The sequence below is a fragment of the Chiloscyllium punctatum genome, chromosome 11 (assembly GCF_047496795.1).
Source record: "Chiloscyllium punctatum isolate Juve2018m chromosome 11, sChiPun1.3, whole genome shotgun sequence".
Taxonomy (NCBI): Eukaryota; Metazoa; Chordata; class Chondrichthyes; order Orectolobiformes; family Hemiscylliidae; genus Chiloscyllium; species Chiloscyllium punctatum.
In genome coordinates, this window is record NC_092749.1 from 1,858,826 (window position 1) to 1,886,080 (window position 27,255).

At 44.5% G+C, this 27,255-nt stretch overlaps 1 protein-coding gene across 3 annotated transcripts in view; it reads left to right on the forward strand.

Moving 5' to 3' along the window:
- LOC140482671 (protein EFR3 homolog B-like) overlaps positions 1-27,255 on the forward strand; it is a 207,068-nt gene that overhangs the window by 81,375 nt on the left and 98,438 nt on the right. For all 3 annotated transcript variants that reach the window (XM_072580177.1, XM_072580178.1, XM_072580179.1), the window contains exons 10-11: positions 6,113-6,274; positions 23,431-23,542. In XM_072580177.1, coding sequence (XP_072436278.1) covers positions 6,113-6,274; positions 23,431-23,542 — 274 coding nt within the window. The remainder of the gene's footprint in view (positions 1-6,112; positions 6,275-23,430; positions 23,543-27,255) is intronic.

Here is a 27,255-nt window from a genome sequence, read left to right on the forward strand (position 1 = left end):
CTCTTGCCTATCTCAGTAACCTGGGCCCTGGGAACCTATCCACCTTAATGCTCTTCAGGAGATCCAACACCACTTCTTTCTTGATCTCAAAATGCCCTAGCATATTAACATGCTCCACACAAATCTCACACAAATCCTCTATATCCTTTTCCTGGTTGCAAAGTACTCATTTAGGATCTCATCCATGCTCTCTCCTTCTAAGCACAAATTCCCTCCATTATCTTTGAGTGGTCCTATCTTCTCCCAAATTATCTTCTTGTTTTTAATGTATGTATCAAATGCCTTAGGATTCTCTTTAACCCAGCTTACTAGGGTCATTTCATTGCCCTTTCGTGCTCTCATTATTCCCTGCTTGAGTATTTTTCTGCTTTCCTTATATTCCTCACGGGTCCTATCCAATTTTCACTTCCTCAACCTTACATATGCATCTTTTTCCCTTTTGACTAAATTCACAACCTCCCTGGTTATCCAAGGGTCCTTTACCTTGCCATCATTGTCCTTCCTCCCTACGGTCTTGAACTCTGCCCAGCAGGTCTTTAAACAGTTCCCACATGTCAATTGTGGACTTGCCTGATAACAGCTCCTCCCAATTAACACTCCCCAGCTCCTGCCTAATGCTGACATAATTTACCCTCCCCCATTTTGTACCTTGTCATTTTGTACCTTGTCATTTTGTACTTATTCTTGCTCATAGCTATCTTAAAACTTAAGGAGTTGTGATCACTGTTACCAAAATGCTCTACCACTGAAAGGTTAGTCACCTGGCCAGGTTCATTAGCCAATATAAGGTAAACTGTGGCTCCTCCTCTGGTTGGATTATCCACACACTGTTTCAAGAAATCCTCTTGTATGCACTTAACAAATCCACTTACCCCCCCCCCCCCCCCCCCCCCACCCCCCCGCAATCTAAGCCTGTTGCTCTAAGGGAGTCCCTGTCAATACTGAGGAAGTTAAAGTCACCAATTCTGACCACTGTGTTTTTATTGCACCTTTCCACAATCTGCCTATATATTTGTTCCTCAATCTCTCGGTGGATGTTTGAAGGCCGATATTGTTTCAAGTTTCTTCCTTCATTTTTCCTCTTGATTCTCTAATAATTTTGAATTCTTTATGTCTTCTCCTTTCAAGGTAGTTGCATAATCATTTTTCAGAGCCCTTACCATTTCAGGTTTCCCATTATTAATTCTGTAGTCCCACCCTCTGATAGATTATTGGTCAATTAGTTACTTTTTTCCTTGCCATATACTTGTAGAACTTTCTCACCATCTGTTCTATGCTTCTTGCTACTTTTCTTTCATCCTCCAATTTTTCCCCATTTAGTTTTGTTTTAGTCATGCTTTCATTTCTAAACATTTCCTAATCTTCTAGCACCTTTAATCTTCACAGCATTGTGCATCCTTTCTTTCAGTCTGATATCAATATATCTGATATGTGATAATAAAGGATATTCTATATCACCATTAATTTCCTAACTTAGCCTTCTAATAGAGTTGTTCTTTCTCAGTGAAATATATCCTTGTTGCGAATTATGAAACATTTCCTTAAATGTCTGCCACTACATCTCTACTGTGCTTCCAGGGCCACAGAACTCAAAACATTAACTCTATTTTACATAGAACATAGAACAGTACAGCACAGTATAGGCCCTTAGGCCCGAGATGTTGTACCGAACATTTAGTTTAACCTAAGATCAACCTAATCTACACACATCTCAATTTACCACTGTCCATGTGCTTGTCCAACAGTCGCTTAAATGTCCCTAATGTCTCTGACACTACGACCACTGCTGGCAGTGCATTCCACGCACCCATCACTCTCCGTTTAAACAACCTACCTCTGACATCTCCCCTATACCTTCCTCCAATCACCTTAAAATTATGACCTCTCATGACAGCTGCTTCTGCCCTGGGGAAAAGTCTCTGGCTATCTACTCTATCTCTGCCTCTCATTACCTTGTACACCTCTATTTAGTCCCCTCTCTTCCTTCTTCTCTCCAGTGTGAAAAGCCCGAGCTCACTCAACCTCTCTTCATAAGACATGCCCTCCAATCCAGACAGCATTGTGATAAATCTCCTCTGCACTCTCTGAAAAGCATCTGCATCCTTCCCAAAATGAGGTGACCAGAACTGGACACCCAAGTGTGGCCTAACCAGGGTTTTACACAGCTGCAGCAAAGTCTCGCGGCTCTTCAACTGAATCCCCCTATTAATGAAAGCCAAAACAGCATACGCCTTCTTAACAAACTATCAATGTGGGTGGCAACTTTGAGGGATCTATGCACATAGACCCCAAGATCCCACTGTTCCTCCACACTGCTAAGAATCCTGTCTTTAACCCTGTATTCAGCATTCAAATTTGACCTTCCAAAATGAATCACATTGCATATATCCAGGTTGAACTCCATCTGCCACTTCTCAGCCCAGCTCTGCATCCTGTCAATGTCTTGTTGTGGCCTGCAACAGCTCTCGAGTCAATCTACAATACTATCGCCATTTGTGTCATCGGCAAACTTACTAACCCAATCTTCCACTTCCAAGTCATTGCTAAAAACTACAAAGAGCAGAGACCTAAGAACAGAACCCTGCGGGACACCACTGGTCACCGACCTCCAGGCAGAATACTTTCCATCTACTTCCACTCGCTGTCTTCTTTTGGCCAGCCAATTCTGAATCCAGACAGCCACATTTCCCTGTATCTCATGCCTCCTAACTTTCTGAATGAGCCTAGTGTGGGGAATCTTATCAAATGCCTGACTGGAATCCATATATATTACATCCACTGCTCGACCCTCATCAACTTGTCTCATCACATCCTCAAAAAACTCAATAAGGCTTGTGAGGCATGACCTTCCCCTCACAAAGCAATGCTGAGTATCTTTAATCAAACTCTGTTTTTACAAATTGTCATAAATCCTCCCTGCAGGAATCATTTTCAGGACGTTGCTTACCACAGACATAAGACTGACTGGTCTGTAATTACCAGGGATTTCCCTACTCCCTTTCTTGAATAGAGGAACAACATTTGCCTCTATCCAATCACCTGGTATATTTCCCATGGAGAGTGAGGATTCAAAGATCTTTGCCAAATGTGCAGCAATCACATTCCTCGCTTCCCATAATAACCTTGGATATATCTCATCTGGCCGTAGGGACTTACCTATCTTGATGCTTCCCAGAATGTCTAGCACATCCACGTTCTTAATATCAATTTGTTCAAGTTTATTAACCTGGTTCACGGTGTTCTCACTATCTACAAGGCCCCTCTGTCTTGTGAATACTGAAGCAAAAAACTCATTTAAGGCCTCCCTTACATCATAGTCATAGAGAGTCATAGAGATGTACAGCATGGAAACATACCCTTCGGTCCAACCTGTCCATGCCGACCAGATATCCCAACCCAATCTAGTCCCACCTGCCAGCACCCAGCCCATATCCCTCCAAACCCTTCCTATTCATATACCCATCCAAATGCCTCTTAAATATTGCAATTGTACCAGCCTCCACCACATCCTCTGGCAGCTCATTCCATACATGTACCACCCTCTGTGTGAAAAAGTTGCCCCTTAGCTCTCTTTTATATCTTTCCCCTCTCACTCTAAACCTATGCCCTCTAGTTCTGGACTCCCAACCCCAGGGAAAAGACTTTGCCTATTTATCCTCTCCATGCCCCTCATAATTTTGTAAATGTCTATAAGGTCACCCCTCAGCCTCCGACGCTCCAGGGAAAACAGCCCCAGCCTGTTCAGCCTCTCCCTGTAGCTCAGATCCTCCAACCCTGGCAACATCCTTATAAATCTTTTCTGAACCCTTTCAAGTTTCACAACATCTTTCTGATAGGAAGGAGACCAGAATTGCACGCAATATTCCAACAGTGGCCTAACCAATGTCCAGTACAGCTGCAACATGACCTCCCAACTCCTGTACTCAATACACTGACCAATAAAGGAAACATACCAAAAGCCTTCTTCACTATCCTATCTACCTGTGACTCCACTTTCAAGGAGCTACGAACCTGCACTCCAAGGTCTCTTTGTTCAGCAACACTCCCTAGGACCTTACCATTAAGTGTATAAGTCCTTCAGACTCCAGGCAAAGTTCCCTCCACTATCCCTGATCGACCCTACCCTCTGTCTGATCATTTTCTTATTCCTCATGTAAGTGTAGGATGCCTTTGAGTTTTCCCTAATCTTTCCCACCAAGATTTTGTTGTGCTCCCCCCAGCTCTCCTCAGTCCATTTTTGAGTTCTTTCCTGGCTACCCTATAATCCTCTAAAGCTGTGCTAGATCCTTGCTTCCTCACCCTTAAGTAAACTGCCTTCTTCCTCTTGATGAGAAGTTCCTCTTCTCACCATCCAAGGCTCCTTCACCTTACCATTCCTTGCCTGTCTCAGTGGAATAAAGTTATCCAACACTCGCAACATGTTCTTTAAACACCCTCCACATTTCTGTTGTGCATTTCCCGTAGAACAATTGTTCCCAATTTACACTCCTGTCAAATAGCAGTATAATTTCCCCTCTCCCAATTAAATACCTTCCTATATTGTCTCTACAGATGCTGCAAGATGATGCATCTTAATATTGTTGTAATGGCCATGTTAAAACTTAAGAGAGTAGTTACAGACCTGCATTTCTAAATCTCAAGCTGAATGTAATGTCTGTCATATCATGGTCACTCTTGCCCAGAGAATCCTTTCGTATGTGGTCTTCAATAAATTCTGTCTCCTACACATTACTAGGTCCAAATTAACCAATTTCCTAATCGGTTCCAGACATTTGTTGGAGAAAGTTGATTCGAATGCACTCTATGAGCTTGTCTGATAGACTACCTTTACCAATTTGATTTGTTCAATCAGTGTGAATATTTAAATTACCCTTGATTCGTTTGTTACCTTCCTTGCAAGTCTCCCATTATTTCTTCCATTGTACTTTGTTCTCCAGTGTAGTTGCTGTTCAGGGGCCAATACGTTATTCTCACCAATACCTTCTTTCTCACATTGCCAGCATATGGGACAATGCTTGCGTATTCCAATGTTTGAATAGTAACTTGGTACAGAGCTTGAGTATAGCTGAAGGTAACAACATGCTATGGAAACTTTTCAGCGTTGCACTCAGCAGGACAGAAACTCAAGAATATCAAATCTCAAAAGAAATAACATTTCATACTGAATGAGAAATGCAGTATAATTGATTGGCGAGTCAATTCTGATTGACAAGATTTTGCCATGGATAATGCAATATGCAACAGTGACCCCAAAGCTTTAAGCATGTGCAAATTGGAATAATAATCTTGTGTTTAGTAATGCAACTGAAGCTTGTCCTTGGGTGGTTGTGGGGTATGCAGGGCAGGATATCCAGTACAGAAACATATTTAACGTTTTTTTATTATTGATTCATGGGATATAGATGTCACTGTCTGGGCCAGCATTTATTTCCCATCTCTTATGCCCCTTCAGAAGGTTTGGTGAGATGCTTTCTTGAACCACTGCATTTTTTAGGCTACGTTTTGTCTGTAAATTGGCAATCACAATTCAAGCATCGCAGAAAATAATAAATCTCTTGACTTGAAACTTGAAATGTTACCAGAGGCATTTGTGGGTTGGGGGAAACTCAAATCCTTGAAGCTCAAATCTGAAGGGAGTTGGTTAAGGGTGTGCCTGAAATGAACTCTGCTTAGAATTATCTGGTTGCCACAGAAAAAGGAATATGCAGGTCGTTATTGAGATTAACTGTAATAGATAAGGAAAAAATTAATGCCAGGGATACATCCTGAATGCAATTGCATTCTCTGAGATGATAGTTGTACTGTCAACAAACAATCACTCCATTCAACTGCTTACTGATTTTGGGTGCAATGTTGATCATGTTAACTGTTTAGCTTTTCCCTCATACACAAAGCTGCCCATGTCTGTGAAGAGGACAATCCAACTTCCATGGAAACTTTCAGTGATATGGCTGACTTAGCTGGAAACATATAATCTGAATAACATGATCACACAAAAGCCATTCCATGTTGCTAAACCTTTGATCATGTCCTGCAGCATCACTGATCCTTTATCAAGGTACTGTCTCTCAGATTATGGAGCATTCAATTGCTGTATTACCTCCTTTCACAGGGCCCACAGTGTTGGAGGTGTTCAACACACTGCTGCGACATCTTCGCCTCAGCATTGACTATGAACTCACTGGCAAGTATGATTCAACCACCAATGTCAGTAACCAGATCATTAAAGAGCACGAGGAAAGGATTTTTCAGGAAGCTGTTATCAAGACCATTGGTAAGTGAACAACATCCCCTTGCTTTAACTTACTTAGCCTCAGCAATTACACTTTCTGCATATCCCGATTGAACATGAGAAGGGGCACATGACACTGTTAAGTACAATTATTTCCCAAGAATTCCTAGCTTCCTAGAGTGGGATGTAGACAAGTTTGTAAGGTTTATCAATGCAATCTGTGCTAAATTGATGGTTAACTCAATTGGCCAGAAGGCTGTTTTGTGATGCAGAGTGATGCCAATAGCATGGGTTCAGTTCCTGCATTGAGGTTACCATGAAGGACTCTAATTGTGCCCTTACCTGGGACATGGTGACCCTCAGGAGTTGATTGCGAGAAAAGCCCAATGGTCTGGTAAGGCTATGGCAACTTTACATAGAACTGTGCAGCACAGGAACTGGCCCTTCAGCCTATAGTTTTGTGCTGAACATGATCCCAAATGAAAGTAATCCCTTCTGCCTGCTCTTCGTCCATATTGCTCCATTCCTAGCGTTTTCATGTGCTTATCTAAAAGTCCCTGAAATGCCCTTCCCGTATCTGAAATACATTCCAGACTCCTATCCCTCTATGTAAAAAAACCTGCCCCTAATGTCTCCTTTAAACTTTACCTCTCTTACCTTAAATACATGTTCCCTAGTGTTAGACATTACAACTCTGGGGAGAAGATTCTGACTGTCAGCCCTACCTATTACATCTCATAATTTTATAAACTGCCATCAAATCTCCCCAAAGCCCCTGCCACTCAAGAGAAAACATCCTGCAGTTTTCTGGCCTTTCCTTAAAGTTCATACCCTTTAATCCAGGTAGCATCCTGGTATACCTCTTCTGCACTCTCTCCAAAGCCTCCACGTTCCTCCTGTAATGTGGTGACCAGAATTGAACACACTACTCTAACTGTGGCCTAACCAAAGTCTTATAAAGCTGCAACATGACATTCTAACTCTTGTTTCCTCTCTTATTCCCCTACCAATAAAAGTAAGCATATCATATGCATTCTTTACTAACCTAACTACTTGCTGTAGACTTGAACCCCAAAGTCCTTCTGTACATCATTGCTGTTCAGAGTCCTGCCATTAACTGGAGACTTTTGCTTAACATTTGATCTGCAAAAGCGCAGTACCTCATACTTATCCAAATTAAACTCCATCTTCCATTTCTCCGCAGCACAGTGGCTCAGTGGTTAGCACTGCTGCCTCACAGCATCAGAGACCCGGGTTTGATTCCCATCTTGGGTGACTGTCTGTTATCCCTGTTCTGCATGGGCTTTGCTCTAGTTTCCTCCCACAATCCAAAAATGTGCAGGTTAGATGAAATGGCCATGCTAAATTGCCCATAGTGTTAGATGCATTAGTCAGAGGTAAATATAGGGTAGAGGAATGAGTCTGGGTGGGTTACTGTTTGGAGGGTTGGTGTGGACTTGTTGGGCCAAAGGGCTTGTTTCCATACTGTAGGGAATCTAATATCTGCAACTCTATCCTTTGACAACCTTCTACACTATCCGCAACTCCACCGATTTTGATATCGTCTGCAAACTTACTGATTCACCCTTCTATATTTTCATATAAGTCATTTATATATATATATATATATATATATATAAAACAAACAACAGCGATCCCAATATGGATCCCTGCAGAATGTCACTAGGCACAGACTTCCAACCTTAAAATCACCCTCCCACCTCTACCCTGTGTCTTCTTTGAGCAAGCCAATTCGGAATCCACATGGCCAAGTCACTGTGGATCCCATGTATCTTAGTCTTCTGAATGAGCCTACCATGAGGGACCTTATCGAAAGCCTTACTAAGATCCATGTAGACAACACCCACTGCTCTACCCTCATCAATTACCTTTGTCAACTCCTTGAAAAATTCAATCAAATTAGTAAGACACGACTGTCCCCAGTTAGACTATGGTATTCCAAATGTGTGTAAATCCTATCCCTAAGAATTCTTTCCAATTTACCTTTTATATGTGTGAAATATTTTCTCTTTCATGCTGTTATATTGGCAGCTATCTGACCCTTTGACCAGTCCAACTCCAGCACCTTCAGCATTTTTAACAATTTCCTTACCTCTGTCATAAGACCAGAAATAGGAAGTTTGCTGATGAGAATCTCTCAGTTACTGAAACAATCTGCGTTTAAATGGAGGCAGACTCAGACATGATTGAGCTGAAACGTCATATGTCACTCAAGTGCCAGGCAATGACCTTCTTCAATAGGAGAGAATATAACCATCTGCCCTTGATGTTCAGTGGTATTTCCATTGCTGAATCTCCCACTGCCAACATGCTGGGTGTCACCAGAGTGTGAACCGGACCAACCTCAAAAATACAGTAGCTACAAGACTATGATAGAGTCTAAGAACTCTTCAACAAGTAAGTTGCTTCCTGTTTCCCCAAAGCCTTCCTACCTTCTATAAAAAGGCACAGATCAGGAGTGTGATTAAATACTATTCATTGCCTGGATGAGTGCAGCTCTGCCAACATCCAAGAAGAGTGCCAACATTCAGCTCATTTGATAGGCACCCTTGGCACCACCTTCAACGTTCTCTCTGTCCTCTACCAGTGGCAGCAGTGTGTACTACCTACAGGATGAGATCATAATAATACCACAAGAAAGAGGAACAGGATTAGGCCTACTCTGCCCGATAGGACATTCCTCACATCGATTTTCCTGTGTTCTCCTTTTAACCTTTCATTCCCTTTAATCCTTCATCAAAATTCTATCTCTCTCAGCCTTAAGAATATGCTAGAACTCTGCCCCCACAGCTGTCTGTGGCAAGGAGTTCCAAAGGCTCAAACCCTTTGTGAAAAGAAATTATCCTTCATCTCATTTAAAATTGATACCCCTTTATTCTGATACTATGCCCTCTGGTCCTAGACATTTCCTTCAACATTTAACCTGTCAAGCATCTTAAGAATTCTATATATTTCAATGAGGTCACCTCTCATTCTTCTAAACTCAGTTGGTTGAGTCCCAAGCTGTTTAGGCTTTGCTCATAAGCCATATCAGTGATCATCCAAGTGAACCTCCTCTGAACTGCCTCCAATGAATTGCTCACAGTACTCCAGATGTGGTCTCACTAGGTCTTGGTATAGTTGCAATAAGACCTACCCACTCTGATACTCCAACTCCTTTGAAATAAGGGCCAACATTCAATTAGTTTTCCTGTGCTAGCTTTCTGTGTTTTGTGCACAATTGCGTCCAAGTCCCTTCGTATTCCAGTTTTCTGAAGTTTTTCTCCATTTAAATTACATTATTCTTTCGTTTTCCCTTCCAAAATTATTTACCCACTTTTTGCTCATTTACACTTACTTGTTTGGCAGAAATTTTCCAAAACTCCTTGAACACAGGATTATTCCCAGAGAACTGAATGATTGTAAATGTAATGCTGTTGCTTAAGAAAGGGCCAAAAGATAACCGAGGAAACTACAGACTTACCGGTTTGACATCAATATTGGGAAAACTGATGGAGGTCACTATACAGGATAAGATAAATATACACTTAGAGAAAATAAGTTAATAATAGACAGTCCATATGGCTTTGTCAAAGGCAGGTCATGTCTGACAAATTTATTTGTGTTCTTTGACAAGGTGATGGAGGAAATGGAGAAGGGTAGTGCTGTGGATGTTGTGTATTTGAACTTTCAGAAAGCTTTTTATACTATGTCACATGGCAGATTGGATAGAAAATTTGAAATGTTTGGTATTAATGGATCCTTGGGTAGGAAACAGAGCGAAGATGGGTTGAAAGTGATGATCCCCAGGGATTTTTGTTAGAACCGTTGCTTATTCTGATTTCTATAAACAATTTAGAGATTGGTGTTGAGGGCAAAATCTCAAAATTGCAGGTGATACTAAGCGAGGGAGAAGAGTGAATTGTGAGGATGATGCTGAGTGATTTCAGAGCGACAATGACAAGTTGGTCAAATGGGCAGACACCTGGCAGATGAATGAAGAGAAGTATGAGGTAATGCATTTTGGGAGGAGAAATATGGAGAGATAATACAGGCTCAACTTTGTGGGGAGTACAGAAGCAAAAGGACCTCAGAGTTCAAGTGCATAATTCTCTGAAGGTGACCAGGCAAGTTGAAGCAGTTGTTAAGAAGACTTATAGAATCCTTGGATTTATAAATAGAGGCATAGCGTACAAAAGCAAGCAAGTGATGCCACACCTTTGCAATGATTGGTCAGATCACATTTGGAGTGTTGTGTTCAGTTCTGGGCACATTATTTTAAGAAAAGATGTTAAAGCCCTGGAGAGGATACAAGGAGATTTACTAGAATGATACAAAGATTGAAGGGTTTTAAATTCAAGGAAAATTAGAGAGTTTGAGCTTGTTCTGCTTTTTGCAGGAAAGATTAAGAAGTGTAGTTACTAAGGTGTTCAAAATTATGGACAATCTTGACAGAGTAAAGAAGGATATTCAGTTTCCATGAACTGGCATGTCAGTAACTAGGGGTCACAATTTCAAGATTGTCAGTAAGAGAGCTATGAATGAGATGAAGATAAACTTCATTACTCAGAAAGTTGTTAGAATTTGGAGTGCGTTGCCTGAGATAGTAATGGAAATGGTTTCCATTGGACTTTTCTGAAAACAGCTGGATGAATATTTTGGAAATGTTTTGTTTAGAGGGCTATGGAGATGGGGTGAAGAATGGAACTAGCTGGGTAGTTCTTTTGAGAGTCAGTACAGATACAATGGGTCAAATAGCTTCTTCTATGATTCTACCTAACCTATCAATATCTCTCTGTATACTATTGTATCCCTTCCACATCCTGCCTCTCCACCTAATTTTGTGTTGTCTGCAAATTTGGCTTCAATACATCCAACTTCTTCCTCCAAATTATTGCAGGAAGAAGGTTCCTTAGGTAGCACTTTCAAAACTCATAATCGCTATGATATGAAGGTCAAGGGCAGCAGATATATGAGAACAACACGACCTGCACACTCCCCACCGAGCAAATCACCTTTCTGACTTGCAAATATATCACTGTTCCTTCACTGTCACTGGGTCAATATCCTGGAACTCCCTTCCTAAAAGTACTAAAAGTACACTCCATCAATATCACTACCGTGTTGTCCAGGATAATTAGGGATGGACAGTAAATGCTCATACAGCCTACAACACCCACATCCAATGTGGGTGAAACCTGGCTTACTGGGCTCTCATTTAGTTTCTTTTAACTGTGAAGGTCAGTTACAGAACATATTCATAATAGTCTGTCATCGTACTTTTAATACAAGAAAAATTATTAAACAAGAAAGAAATTAACAGGATTACACTACATAGAACATATAACATTGAAAAGTACAGCATAGAACAGGCCCTTAGACCCACGATGTTTGCCAAGACTTAATCCTAATGTAAAATATAGTAACTTAACCTACGCACCTCTCAACTCACAGCTATCCATGTGCATGTCCAGCAGTCGCTTAAATGTCCCCAGTGACTTCGCTTCCACCACCTCAGCTGGCAACGCATTCCAAGCATTCACAACTCTCTGAATAAAGAATCTACCTCTGATGTCTCCATTATACCTTCCTCCTAATATCTTCAAACTATGACTTCTTGTGCCAGTCACTCCTGCCCTGGGGAAAAGTGTCTGGCTATTAACTCTATCTATCCCACTCATTATTTTGTACACCTTGATCAAGTCTCCTCTCTTCCTCCTTCTCTCCAGAGAGAAAAGTCTGAGCTTATTTAACCTTTCTTCATAAGGCAAGCCCTCCAGTCCAGGCAGCATCCTGGTAAACCTTCTTTGCACCCTCTCCAAAGCCTCTGTATCTTTTCTTTGTAGGGCGATCAGAACTGGACACAATATTCCAAGTGTGGTCTCACCAGGGACTTGTAGAGCTGCAGCAAAACCTCGCGGCTCTTAAACTCAATACCCCTGTTAATGAAAGCCAAAACGTCATATGCTTTCTTAACAACCCTATCCACTTGGGTAGCAACTTTGAGTGATCTATGTACTTGAACACCAAGGTCCCTCTGTTCCTCCACACTGCCAAGAATCCTGTATTTAATCCTATATTCAGCATTCAAGTTCAACCTTCCAAAATGCATCACTTGGCATTTATTCAGGTTGAACTCCATCTGCCATTTCTCAGCCCAGCTCTGCATCCTATCTATGTCATGCTGCAGCCTACAATAGCCCTCAATACTATCAACGGCACCTCCAATCTTTGTGTCATCAGCAAATTTACTAACCCACTGCTCAACCTCCTCATTCAAGTCATTTATAAAAACTACAAAGAGCAGAGGCCCAAGAACAGAGCCCTGTGGGACTCCACTCAACATTGACCTCCAGGCAGAATACTTCCCATCCACAACCACTCTCTGCCTTCTGTCAGCCAGCCAATTCTGAATCAAGATAACCAAATCTCCCTGTATTCCATGCTTCCTGACTTTATGAATGAGCCTGCCATGGGGAACCTTATCAAATGCCTTGCTAAAGTCCATATGCACCACTCAGCAAAATGATTGGAAACACTGCATTAAGGAGGATTCAGATTTGTAATATTCCTTTTATCTCAGCAACATCCTTCCAAATACCAACATCTCCAGTGATGTATTGCCACTATCTCCACGCCAGGGCTTCTTGCTCTGGCTGGCACAGCTACACATATTCTCCTGTCAAAGATGTTTTGCACATTCGCTGTTTTTTCCTGCAATTTGTATTTCACCTTGAGAGACCTAAAATAAACTAAGCTATCACTTTTAGAGTCATACAGCATGGAATCAGACCCTTTGGTCCAACCGGTCCATGCCAACCATAATCCCAACCCACATGCACCAGTTCCTCTGGAAGTTCATTCCTCACGCAAACCCTGTATGTGTAAAAGTGTTGCCCCTCATGCCTTTCTTAAATCTTTCTCCTCTCACCTTAAAAATATGCCCTGTAGTCTTGAGATCACCCACTTTTGGGAAAAGACATCTGCATTCAGCTTATGTATGCCCCTCATGATTTTAAAATCCTCTATAAGGTCACCCCTCAACCTCCTTCGCTCCAGTGAAAAAGGTCCCAGCTTATCCAGCCTCTCCTTATAACACAAACCTTCCATTCTTGGCAACATCCTGCTAAATACTTTCTTAACCCTCTCCAGCTTAATACTATCTTTTCTATAACAGGGTAACCAGTATTCCACAAGAGGCCTCACCAATATCCTGTGCAACCTCAACAAGACTTCTCAACTTCTATACTCAAAAGCCTCATCAATGAAGGCAAGTGTGCTAAATGCACCTGTCTACATGTGATGCAAACTTCAAAGAATTAGGTACCTGAACTCTGAGGACTCTCTGTTGCTAAATCTTTACACCTGCCTTCAGTCAGGGAAATGAAAGAAACTTAAAAATATATGCAGTAGGAGCAGGATTAGACTGTTTGGCATCTTGAGGCTGATCTGCCATTCAATACAAACAAGGCCAATTTTTTGTCACAAATTAATGTACTCAGCTGCTCCATATGCTTCTTGATTCTCTGAGCAACCAAACATTTAACTATCCCAATTTTGAAGATACTCAATATAGAAGCATCCACAGTTCAGGGAAAACAGACTCTCAGTGTCTACCCTGTTGATTCCGTTCATCATTACTTCTGCTTTTTTGTCCTCAGATACTGCTTGTCCTGCTTAAGTTTCTAGCATTTTCTGTTCTTAGTTCCATTCTGAATTATGTATGTATGTTTCAATACAATAAATTCATATTCTTCTAAACTACAGATAATATGGGCCCATTTTTCTCATCCAGTCTCATGACAAAAACCACTCCAGTTACCCTTTGCTATTCACCTGCTATGAATGTAGATTCTTTATTAGTATGGATAGCAAAGTTTCGCACAGTATAGAACATGGAACAGAGAACTGTACACCACAGGAATGGGTCCTGTACTTCAGAGTAAATACATCTACATAGAAAGGTAGGCAAGAGACGAGGGGGGAGGCGGGGGGCGGGGTGGCATTTTTGCTAAGGGATAGCTGAAGACTTCGCATTTTCCAGCCATCCCTTTACCTGCGAACATCTGCCCCCAATCAGCTTTCGAAAGTTCTTGCCTCATACCGTCAAAATTGGCCTTTCTCCAATTTAGAACTTCAGCTGTGCTGAGGGAGAATATTCCTGGAAATACACCCAGGGATGTTATTTGGGTGGAACTGAGAAATAAAAAAGGGATGATCACCTTATTGGGATTGTATTATAGACCCCCTAATAGTCAGAGGGAAATTAAGAAACAAACTTGTAAGGAGATCTCAGCTGTCTGTAAGAATAATAGAATGGTTATGGTAGGGGGTTTTAACTTTCCAAACATAGACTGGGACTGTCATAGTGTAAAGGGTTTAGATGGAGAGGAATTTGTTAAGTCTGTAGAAGACAATTTTCTGATTCAGTATGTGGATGTACCGACTAGAGAAGGTGCAAAACTTGACTTACTCTTAGGAAATAAGGCAGGGCAGGTGACTGAGGTGTCAGTGGGGGAGCACTTTGGGACCAGCAACCATAATTCTATTAGATTTAAAATACTGATGGAAAAGGATAGACCAGATCTAAAAGTTGAAGTTCTAAATTGGAGAAAGGCCAATTTTGACGGTATGAGCCAAGAACTTTTGAAAGCTGATTGGGGGCAGATGTTCGCAGGCAAAGGGACGGCTGGAAAATGGGAAGCCTTCAGAAATGAGATAACGAGATTCCAGAGAAAAAATATTCCTGTTAGGGTGAAAGGAAAAACTGGTAGGTATAGAGAATGCTGGATGACAAAAAAAATTGAGGGTTTGGTTAAGAAAAAGAAGGAAGCATATGTAAGGTATAGACAGGATAGATCGGGTGAATCCTTAGAAGAGTATAAAGGAAGTAGGAGTATACTTAAGAGGAAAATTAGGAGGGCAAAAAGGGGACATGAGATAGCTTTGGCAAATAGAATTAAGGAGAATCCAAAGATATTTTACAAATACATTTAGGACAAAAGGGTAACTAGGGAGAGAGGATAGTGAAGAAGGTGTTTGGTATGCTTTCCTTTATTGGTCAGAGTATTGAGTACAGGAGTTGGGAAGTCATATTGCGGCTGTACAGGACATTGGTTAGGCCACTGTTGGAATATTGCGTGCAATTCTGGTCTCCTTCTTATCAGAAAGATGTTGTGAAACTTGAAAGGGTTGAGAAAAGATTTACAAGGATGTTGCCAGGGTTGGAGGATTTGACCTATAGAGAGAGGCTGAACAGGCTGGGGCCGTTTTCCCTGGAGCGTCGGAGGCTGAGGGGTGACCTTATAGAGGTTTACAAAATTATGCGGGGCATGGATAGGGTAAATAGGCAAAGTTTTCTTCCCTGGGGTGGGGGAGTCCAGAACTAGAGGGCATAGGTTTAGGGTGAGAGGGGAAAGATATAAAAGAGAGCTAAGGGGCAACTTTTTCATGCAGAGGGTGGTACGTGTATGGAATGAGCTGCCAGAGGATGTGGTGGAGGCTGGTACAATTGCAACACTTAAGAGGCATTTGGATGGGTATATGAATGGGAAGGGTTTTGAGGGATATGGGCTGGGTTCTGGCAGGTGGAACTAGATTAGCTTCGGATATCTGGTTGGCATGGCCAGGTTGGACCGAAAGGTCTGTTTCTGTGCTGAACATCACTATGACTGTATGACTCTATGACATGAGATCAGTTTCCAGCAGGTATGTCGTAGGAAGGGAATTGAAGATTTCAGGAAGAAGGCAGGGATTGAGGAACATTACAGTTGTGATCAAATGGTGGAGCCAAATGGCCTAATCCTGCTCCTGTATCTTATGGTTTTATGGTCAGTCTATCTGGCACACACCCAATGATTGACGGACTTCTAGATGTTTCACCTTTTTTAAACTTTGTGAAACACTTTGCATCTGTTTACTTCCAAAACCCTCATTAAAATTGAATGGACACAAACAGCTAATGCTGTCATAGAGTCATAGAGATGTACAGCATGGAAACAGACCCTTTGGTCCAACCCGTCCAGAAATCCCAACCCAATCTAGTCCCACCTGTCATCACCCGGCCCATATCCCTCCAAACCCTTCCTATTCATGTACCCATCCAAATGCCTCTTAAATGTTGCAATTGTACCAGCCTCCACCACTTCCTCTGGCAGCTCATTCCATACACGTACCACCCTCTGCGTGAAAAAGTTGCCCCTTAGGTCTCTTTATATCTTTTCCCTCTCACTCTAAACCTATGCCCTCTAGTTCTGGACTCCCCCACCCCAGGGAAAAGACTTTGTCTATTTATCCTATCCATGCCCCTCATAATTTTGTGAACCTCTATAAGGTCACCCCTCAGCCTCCGATACTCCAGGGAAAACAGCCCCAGCCTGTTCATCCTCTCTCTATAGCTCAGATCCTCCAACCCTGGCAACATCCTTGTAAATCTTTTCTGAACCTTTGCAAGTTTCACAAATCGTTCCAATAGGAAGGAGACCAGAATTGCACACAATATTCCAACAGTGGCCTAACTAATGTCCTGTACAGCTGCAACATGACCTCCCAACTCTTGTACTCAATATTCTGACCCATAAAGGAAAGCAAACCAAACACCTTCTTCACTATCCTATCTACCTGCGACTCAACATTCAAGGAGCTATGAACCTGCACTCCAAGGTCTCTTTGTTCAGCAACACTCCCTCGGACCTTACCATTAAGTGTATAAGTCCTGCTAAGATTTGCTTTCCCAAAATGCAGCACCTCGCATTTATTTGAATGAAACTCCATCTGCCACTTCTCAGCCCATTGGCCCATCTGGTCCAGATCCTGTTGTAATCTGAGGTAACCCTCTTCGCATTCCACTACACCTCCAATTTTGGTGTCATCTGCAAACTTACTAACTGTACCTCTTATGCTCGCATCCAAATCATTAATGTAAATGACAAAAAGTAGAGGGCCCAGCAGTGATCCTTGTGGCACTCCACTGGTCACACACCTCCACCTGATGCTGCACTGAGACTTGCTGATGGTGTGCACTGACTATTGTTGACAGTGTGCTGTGACTGTTGCTGACAGTGTGCAGAGACTGTAGCAGACAGTTTGCAGTGATTGTTACTGAGGGTGCGCTGAGACTCTTGCTAATCGTGTGCAGTGACTATTGCTGATAGTATGGTGTGTCTGTTGCCAACGGTGTGCAGTGAATGTTGCTGACAGTACACTGTGACTGTTGCAGAAGATGCACTGTGACCTTTGCTGACAGTATGCAGTGACTGTTGCTGACGATGTGATGTGACTGAAGCTGACAGTATGGTGTGACTGTTGTGGACAATGTGATTTGACTGTTGCTGACAGTTGCTGATGGTGTGCAGTGACTGTTGCTGACGGTGTGATGTGACGATGTGCTATGAAATACTGAAACAAGCTGCAACATGCTGACAGTGTGTTCTGCCTTGCTGACAGTGTGTTGTGACTTGCTGACAGTGCGCTGTGTCTTGCTGACAGTGCGCTGTGACTTGCTGACAGTGCGCTGTGACTTGCTGACAGTGTGCTGTGTCTTGCTGACAGTGCACTGTGTCATGCTGACAGTGCGCTGTGACTTGCTGATAGTGTGCTGTGACTTGCTGACAGTGCGCTGTGTCCTGCTGACAGTGCGCTGTGTCTTGTTGACAGTGCGCTGTGACTTGCTGACAGTGCGCTGTGATTTGCTGACAGTGCGCTGTGTCTTGCTGACAGTGTGCTGTGATTTGCTGACCGTGCGCTGTGTGTTGCTGACAGTGCGCTATGAGATGCTGACAGTGCGCTGCGTCATGCTGACAGTGCGCTGTGTCCTGTTGACAGTGCGCTGTGACTTGCTGACAGTGCGCTGTGATTTGCTGACAGTGCGCTGTGTCTTGTTGACAGTGTGCTGTGATTTGCTGACAGTGCGCTGTGTCTTGCTGACAGTGTGCTGTGACCTGCTGACAGTGTGCTGTGTCTTGCTGACAGTGCGCTGTGACTTGCTGACAGTGCGCTGTGACTTGTTGACAGTGCGCTGTGACTTGCTGACAGTGCGCTGTGTTCTGCTGACAGTGCGCTGTGTCTTGTTGACAGTGCGCTGTGACTTGCTGACAGTGCGCTGTGATTTGCTGACAGTGCGCTGTGTCTTGCTGACAGTGTGCTGTGATTTGCTGACAGTGCGCTGTGTCTTGCTGACAGTGCGCTGTGACTTGCTGACAGTGCGCTGTGACTTGTTGACAGTGCGCTGTGACTTGCTGACAGTGTGTTGTGTCTGGTTGTCAGTGTGCTGTGATTTGCTGACAGTGCGCTGTGTCTTGCTGACAGTGTGTTGTGTCTTGTCAGTGTGCTGTGATTCGCTGACAGTGCGCTGTGTCTTGCTGACAGTGCACTGTGACTTGCTGACAGTGTGCTGTGTCTTGCTGACAGTGCACTGTGTCTTGCTGACAGTGCGCTGTGACTTGCTGACAGTGCGCTGTGACTTGCTGACAGTGCGCTGTGTCTTGTTGACAGTGCATTGTGTCTTGCTGACAGTGTGCTGTGACTTGATGACAGTGTGCTGTGACTTGCTGACAGTGCGCTGTGTCCTGCTGACAGTGCGCTGTGTCTTGTTGACAGTGCGCTGTGACTTGCTGACAGTGCGCTGTGATTTGCTGACAGTGCGCTGTGTCTTGCTGACAGTGCGCTGTGACTTGTTGACAGTGCGCTGTGACTTGCTGACAGTGTGTTGTGTCTTGTTGTCAGTGTGCTGTGATTCGCTGACAGTGCGCTGTGTCTTGCTGACAGTGTGTTGGGTCTTGTTGTCAGTGTGCTGTGATTTGCTGACAGTGCGCTGTGTCTTGCTGACAGTGCACTGTGTCTTGCTGACAGTGTGCTGTGTCTTGCTAACAGTGCGCTGTGTCTTGCGGACAGTGTGTTGTGTCTTGCTGACAGTTTGCTGTGTCTTGCTAACAGTGCGCTGTGTCTTGCGGACAGTGTGTTGTGTCTTGCTGACAGTGTGCTGTGTCTTGCTGACAGTGCGCTGTGACTTGCTGTCAGTGTGCTGTGTCTTGCTAACAGTGCGCTGTGTCTTGCTGACAGTGCGCTGTGACTTGCTGACAGTGCACTGTGTCTTGCTGACAGTGTGCTGTGTCTTGTTGACAGTGCATTGTGTCTTGCTGACAGTGTGCTGTGACTTGATGACAGTGTGCTGTGACTTGCTGACAGTGCGCTGTGTCCTGCTGACAGTGCGCTGTGTCTTGTTGACAGTGCGCTGTGACTTGCTGACAGTGCGCTGTGATTTGCTGACAGTGCGCTGTGACTTGCTGACAGTGCGCTGTGACTTGTTGACAGTGCGCTGTGACTTGCTGACAGTGCGCTGTGTCTTGTTGTCAGTGTGCTGTGATTCGCTGACAGTGCGCTGTGTCTTGCTGACAGTGCACTGTGTCTTGCTGACAGTGTGCTGTGTCTTGCTAACAGTGCGCTGTGTCTTGCGGACAGTGTGTTGTGTCTTGCTGACAGTGTGCTGTGTCTTGCTAACAGTGCGCTGTGTCTTGCGGACAGTGTGTTGTGTCTTGCTGACAGTGTGCTGTGTCTTGCTGACAGTGCGCTGTGACTTGCTGTCAGTGTGCTGTGTCTTGCTAACAGTGCGCTGTGTCTTGCTGACAGTGCGCTGTGACTTGCTGACAGTGCACTGTGTCTTGCTGACAGTGCACTGTGTCTTGCTGACAGTGTGCTGTGTCTTGCTAACAGTGCACTGTGTCTTGCGGACAGTGTGTTGTGTCTTGCTGACAGTGTGCTGTGTCTTGCTAACAGTGCGCTGTGTCTTGCGGACAGTGTGTTGTGTCTTGCTGACAGTGTGCTGTGTCTTGCTGACAGTGCGCTGTGACTTGCTGTCAGTGTGCTGTGTCTTGCTGACAGTGCGCTGTGAGATGCTGACAGTGCGCTGTGTCTTGCTGACTGTGCTGTGACTTGCTAACAGTGTGCTGTGACTTGCTGACAGTGCGCTGTGTCTTGCTGACAGTGCGCTGTGTCTTGCTGACAGTGTGCTGTGACTTGCTGACAGTGCGCTGTGTCTTGCTGACAATGCGCTGTGTCTTGCTGACAGTGCGCTGTGTCTTGCTGACAGTGTGCTGTGATTTGCTGACAGTGCGCTGTGTGTTGCTGACAGTGCGCTATGAGATGCTGACAGTGCGCTGTGTCATGCTGACAGTGCGCTGTGTCCTGTTGACAGTGCGCTGTGACTTGCTGACAGTGTGCTGTGATTTGCTGACAGTGCGCTGTGTCTTGTTGACAGTGTGCTGTGATTTGCTGACGGTGCGCTGTGTCTTGCTGACAGTGTGCTGTGACCTGCTGACAGTGTGCTGTGTCTTGCTGACAGTGCGCTGTGACTTGCTGACAGTGCGCTGTGACTTGTTGACAGTGCGCTGTGACTTGCTGACAGTGCGCTGTGTTCTGCTGACAGTGCGCTGTGTCTTGCTGACAATGCGCTGTGTCTTGCTGACAGTGCGCTGTGTCTTGCTGACAGTGTGCTGTGATTTGCTGACAGTGCGCTGTGGGTTGCTGACAGTGCGCTATGAGATGCTGACAGTGCGCTGTGTCATGCTGACAGTGCGCTGTGTCCTGTTGACAGTGCGCTGTGACTTGCTGACAGGGTGCTGTGATTTGCTGACAGTGCGCTGTGTCTTGTTGACAGTGTGCTGTGATTTGCTGACGGTGCGCTGTGTCTTGCTGACAGTGCGCTGTGACTTGCTGACAGTGCGCTGTGACTTGTTGACAGTGCGCTGTGACTTGCTGACAGTGCGCTGTGTTCTGCTGACAGTGCGCTGTGACTTGCTGACAGTGCGCTGTGATTTGCTGACAGTGCGCTGTGTCTTGCTGACAGTGTGCTGTGATTTGCTGACAGTGCGCTGTGTCTTGCTAACAGTGCGCTGTGTCTTGCTGACCGTGCGCTGTGTGTTGCTGACAGTGCGCTATGAGATGCTGACAGTGCGCTGCGTCATGCTGACAGTGCGCTGTGTCCTGTTGACAGTGCGCTGTGACTTGCTGACAGTGCGCTGTGATTTGCTGACAGTGCGCTGTGTCTTGTTGACAGTGTGCTGTGATTTGCTGACAGTGCGCTGTGTCTTGCTGACAGTGTGCTGTGACCTGCTGACAGTGTGCTGTGTCTTGCTGACAGTGCGCTGTGACTTGCTGACAGTGCGCTGTGACTTGTTGACAGTGCGCTGTGACTTGCTGACAGTGCGCTGTGTTCTGCTGACAGTGCGCTGTGTCTTGTTGACAGTGCGCTGTGACTTGCTGACAGTGCGCTGTGATTTGCTGACAGTGCGCTGTGTCTTGCTGACAGTGTGCTGTGATTTGCTGACAGTGCGCTGTGTCTTGCTGACAGTGCGCTGTGACTTGCTGACAGTGCGCTGTGACTTGTTGACAGTGCGCTGTGACTTGCTGACAGTGTGTTGTGTCTGGTTGTCAGTGTGCTGTGATTTGCTGACAGTGCGCTGTGTCTTGCTGACAGTGTGTTGTGTCTTGTCAGTGTGCTGTGATTTGCTGACAGTGCGCTGTGTCTTGCTGACAGTGCACTGTGACTTGCTGACAGTGTGCTGTGTCTTGCTGACAGTGCACTGTGTCTTGCTGACAGTGCGCTGTGACTTGCTGACAGTGCGCTGTGACTTGCTGACAGTGCGCTGTGTCTTGCTGACAATGCGCTGTGTCTTGCTGACAGTGCGCTGTGACTTGCTGACAGTGCGCTGTGACCTGCTGACAGTGCGCTGTGACTTGCTGACAGTGCGCTGTGACATTGCTGACAGTGCGCTGTGTCATGCTGACAGTGCGCTGTGTCTTGCTGACAGTGCGCTGTGACTTGCTGACAGTGCGCTGTGACCTGCTGACAGTGCGCTGTGACTTGCTGACAGTGCGCTGTGACATTGCTGACAGTGCGCTGTGTCATGCTGACAGTGCGCTGTGTCTTGCTGACAGTGCGCTGTGACTTGCTGACAGTGCGCTGTGACCTGCTGACAGTGCGCTGTGACTTGCTGACAGTGTGCTGTGTCTTGCAGACAGTGCGCTGTGACTTGCTGACAGTGCGCTGTATCTTGCTGGCAGTACGCTGTGACTTGCTGACAGTGCGCTGTGACCTGCTGACAGTGCACTGTGACTTGCTGACAGTGCACTGTGACTTGCTGACAGTGCACTGTGACTTGCTGACAGTGCACTGTGATTTGCTAACAGTGCGCTGTGTCTTGCTGACAGTGCGCTGTGTCTTACTGACAGTGTGCTGTGTCTTACTGACAGTGCGCTGTGTCTAGCTGACAGTGTGCTGTGTCTTGCTGACAGTGCACTGTGTGTTGCTGACAGTGCGCTGTGACATGCTGACAGTGCGCTGTGTCTTGCTGACAGTGCACTGTGTCTTGCTGACAGTGCACTATGACTTGCTGACAGTGCACTTTGTCTTGCTGACAGTGCGCTGTGACTTGCTGACAGTGTGCTGTGTCTTGCTGACAGTGCACTGTGTCTTGCTGACAGTGTGCTGTGTCTTGCTGACAGTGCGCTGTATCTAGCTGACAGTGCGCTGTATCTTGCTGGCAGTGTGCTGTGACTTGCTGACAGTGCGCTGTGTGTTGCTGACAGTGCGCTGTGACTTGCTGACAGTGCGCTGTGACTTGCTGACAGTGCGCTGTGTCTTGCTGACAGTGCGCTGTGACTTGCTGACAGTGCGCTGTGAGATGCTGACAGTGCGCTGTGTCTTGCTGACAGTGTGCTTTGTCTTGCTGACAGTGCGCTGTGTCTTGTTGGCAGTGCGCTGTGACTTGCTGACAGTGTGCTGTGTCTTGCTGACAGTGCGCTGTGACTTGCTGACAGTGCGCTGTGTCTTGCTGACAGTGCGCTGTGACTTGCTGACAGTGTGCTTTGTCTTGCTGACAGTGTGCTGTGTCTTGCTGACAGTGCGCTGTGTCTTGCTGACAGTGCGCTGTGTCTTGCTGACAGTGCGCTGTGTCTTGCTGACAGTGCGCTGTGTCTTGCTGACAGTGCGCTCTGTCTTGCTGACAGTGCGCTGTGTCTTGCTGACAGTGTGCAGTGACTTGCTGACAGTGTGCAGTGACTTGCTGACAGTGCGCTGTTACTTGCTGACAGTGCGCTGTGTCTTACTGACAGTGTGCAGTGACTTGCTGACAGTGTGCAGTGACTTGCTGACAGTGTCCTCTGACTTGATGGTGCTCTCATTTCAATTTCTCTTTCTTCAGGTGCTTTTGCAAACACGTTACCTGCCTATCAAAGATCAGAGGTTATGTTGTTTATCATGGGAAAGGTTCCACTACCTGCAGTTCATCAGGTTCTCGATGTCGGAAAGCCAGGGTGAGCTTGTAATATCACAATATCTCTTTTTGATTTTACCTATAAAGAATCAAACTACTTATATTCTAAAAAAATCCATAGTAACATTGTGTCTGAACATACTCTAACACACAGCGTTAGAATCATTAAAATCATAAGTATCGAAAACATCTAAATCCCATTTCAGTTGTGCAGATCTTTGCAGGAAGCTATTTTCAGACTGTTGTTCCAGGACGCTATGGATGTGAAGTTTCTTGGACCATGTTTTATTTGCTGTGGGGCCTCTCAGATGGGATTGCTTTGACTTGACATCTGTTTTATTAGGCTAATATGGCATTTGTTGTTTGGATTGACATAATCTTGGCGCTGGGAATATGCTGATGGTTTCTACTGGATTTGAAGTACTATCAATCTGCGGTTGATCTTGATCTTTCTGACTAATTGTTCAGATTGTTCTCTTCTTTACCTACATGCCAGTCATGTGAGTCTTTCATGTTCCCCTGTCAATCTAGCAATACATCATAACAAGTAATGTCTGAGGAGGTTTGCCCACATTTTCTGCCAAATACAATTTCCAATATTGGATCCATAATGTGATGAAATGTGAATGTTCAGAATGGGTGTACACATTTGGTTCAAATGATTTCATTCCTTTGTTGCTGATGATCTGTGTTGTCGCATTGGATGATCTTTTTCCAGTTAAGCACAGGATTTCCAATGGTGTTCTTTGTGGTCTGTGGTCTTCATCATTCTTGTGACGATACATGGATGTTGATTAAAGATAAGTCCTTGCATGCTTGTAGGGCCAATCACTAGACTGTGATATCCACAATACAAATATTTGGTATGACCAAGATGAGTTTCTGAGTTGACCCTCGATTCCAGTTGTTGTGCCTGCCCCACAGTGTGTTTAAATTCTTTTATTCAGCAAAAGAACTGTGAGTCGACTCTTAATAATGTTACACAATAATTCTCGTTTATTTGATAACATTAATGTTAGAACAACAAAGTATACTGTAAACTAACGATATACACTACAAGCTATCTTATGCTTTAACTTTGTATGATCATATACCACCAGGCTAGGACTTGACCAGGCTCCACATGGTGATGTCGTCTGGTCTTCTCCTAAGGGTCTCAGGGGTGTCTTCTTTTTCGGGGTTATTCTCGATTTATCGCACTCCAGTTTCCGCTCGAGTAACTACTCCTGAGGGTAGTGCTGCAGCGATTCTTATACTCCAAAATCTTCATGCCATTTTGTGAAGGTCTTGAGTATCTTCCAAAGGATCAATCAGGTTTGATCACCCTGAGAGATTGGACCCAACCAGGTGTTAGCATCTTGATGGCAGAGTGGTCTTTAAGTGTCCATTACTGGAGGTGCTGGCTGAATGTAGCCTCCCCTAAGTAAGAATGTGAGACACCTCCATGTCTGGTACACACCTCAATGTTTCTGATTGTCCCACGGGTGACATTCCATTGACCCATTTGGGTGTGTATTGTAGGGCCTGCAGCTACCAGGTTTGTTTTCAAACTGTCTATGGACAGCTGCAGCCTGTCTGGATTCTACAGCATGTTGATTGCCACCGTCACTTTAGTCAAGGCTGTCTTTGGATATTTTTCAGAGAGGTTGTTAAAGTAGCAATTGCGAAAAGTCGAGGTTAGAAGGGTTTTCGGGCCAGTTTGATTATAGCTAACAGATACTGCCTCAGGCAAAAGCCTTTAAAGTTTAACAAAAACACTAGTACAATGAAAGGGGAGTGGCCAGTTCTCCCAGCTCAGCTTTTCTTTGGTTTGGTTTGGCTTTAGTAGTCTGGGAGAGAGTGAGGACTGCAGATGCTGGAGATCAGAGTCAAAACATGTGGTGCTAGAAAAGCACAGCTGATCAGGCAGCATTCAAGGAGCAGAAGAGTTGACGATTCAAGCATAAGCTCTTCATCAGGAATGTTAGCAATCTAGCTGTTCACTGAAAGCAGCAGTCAGTTGAGGCTGCTGATCCAAGAAATAGCTACATGGAAGAAGGTGTTCCATGCTGAATCATCTGCCGTCCCTCCCGTGTTCGATTTTATTATTTTGTGCCAAGGGGTGTTTATGGGGATTGTTGCAAGTACTTGGAACAGCACGTTAGGTTGGGATAGTCTGGTGAATTTTCAGATAGGTTAAGTTATTCTGAATTCTGTTCTCTTTTGTTTGTGTTTCATGTGGTAATCTTGCAAATAAATTCTGTTTTGTTTCAAACTAAGTGGTTGGACCAGCTGCATCCCTCCTGGAATATCCATGTTACACCTGCTTAAAACAACAAGCAAACCTAGGGTCTGGGCTACGTTCTTGAAATGTTTTGAGGGGGTCTGGCCTGGTCCATAACAACACCAAAATTGGTGATTTGGAGAACTGTGAAGAAGGTTATTTAAAAGTACAATGAGATCTTCTCAGATGGGCCAATGGGCCAAGAGTGGCAAGGAGTTTAATTTAGATAAATATGAGGTATTACATTTTGGTAAGGTAACCAGGTTAGGACTTATACAGTTAATGGAAGGCCCTGGGGAGTGTTGTCAAACAAAGACCCCTAATTATGCAGGTACATAATTCCTTGAAAGTGGCGTCACAGACAGACAGGTTGGTGAAGACAACATTTGACATGCTTGCCTTCATTGGTCAGAGCATTGAGTACAGGAGTTGGGACATCATGTTGTGGCTGTGCGAAACATTGGTGAGGCCAATTTTAAAATACTGCATAAAATTCTGGTCACCCTGCTGTAGGAAGAATGTTGCTCAACTAGAAAGATGCAGAAAAATATTACAAGGTTGTTCCTGGGCCTGTAGGGTTTGCGTTACAAGGAGAGGCTAGATAGCCTGGGTCTTTTCTCCCTTGAGCAACGGAGGCTGGGGGGTGACCTTTTAGAGATTTATGAATTCATGAGGGGCAGAGATGAATAGCCATGGTCTTTTTCCTCGGGTAGGAGAGTCCAAAGGTAGAGGGCATAGGTCTTAGGTGAGATGGGAAAGATTTAAAAGGACCAGTGGGGCAACTTTTTCACACAGAGGGCGGTGTGCTATTGGAACAAACCACCAGACAAAGTGATAGAGACAGGTACACTTACAACATTTAAAAGACATTTGGACAGGTACATGGATGGGAAAGGTTTAGAGGGATATGGGCCAAATGCAGGCAAGTGGGACTATTTCGTTTAGGAAGACTGGTCAGCGTGGATAAGTTGGGCTGAAGGTCCTGTTTCTATGCTGTAGACTTTGACTCATTCCATACAATTTTGATCCCATTCTTACGGAAGGGTGCAGTTGCATAGGAGAAAGTTCAGAGAAAGTTTGCGAGATTAATTCCAGAGTTGAAAAGCTTGTCTTAAGTGAAGAAATTAAGCAGTTTAGGTCTGTACTCACTAGAGTTTAGAACAATGAGCGGGCATTTAATTAAAGCAAATAAGATGCTAAAGTGGATTGACAAAGCAGATGTAGAGCAAATGCTTTCCTCTTGGGCAATCTAGAACCAGGTTTATAGTTTTAGTTAAGGGATGGGAAATTTAAAACAGAAATGATGGGTTTTTCTCCAAGCGTTATGAATCTGTGGAATTCACGGCACCAGAGCGCGATGGATGCCAAGAAATCGAATAAATTTAACACAAAGATAGAAAGATTTTTAATTAGTAATGGGTTACAGTTATTGGAACAAGATGGGAAAGTGGAGTTGAGATCAGCCTTGAAAATGTTAAATGGCAGATGAG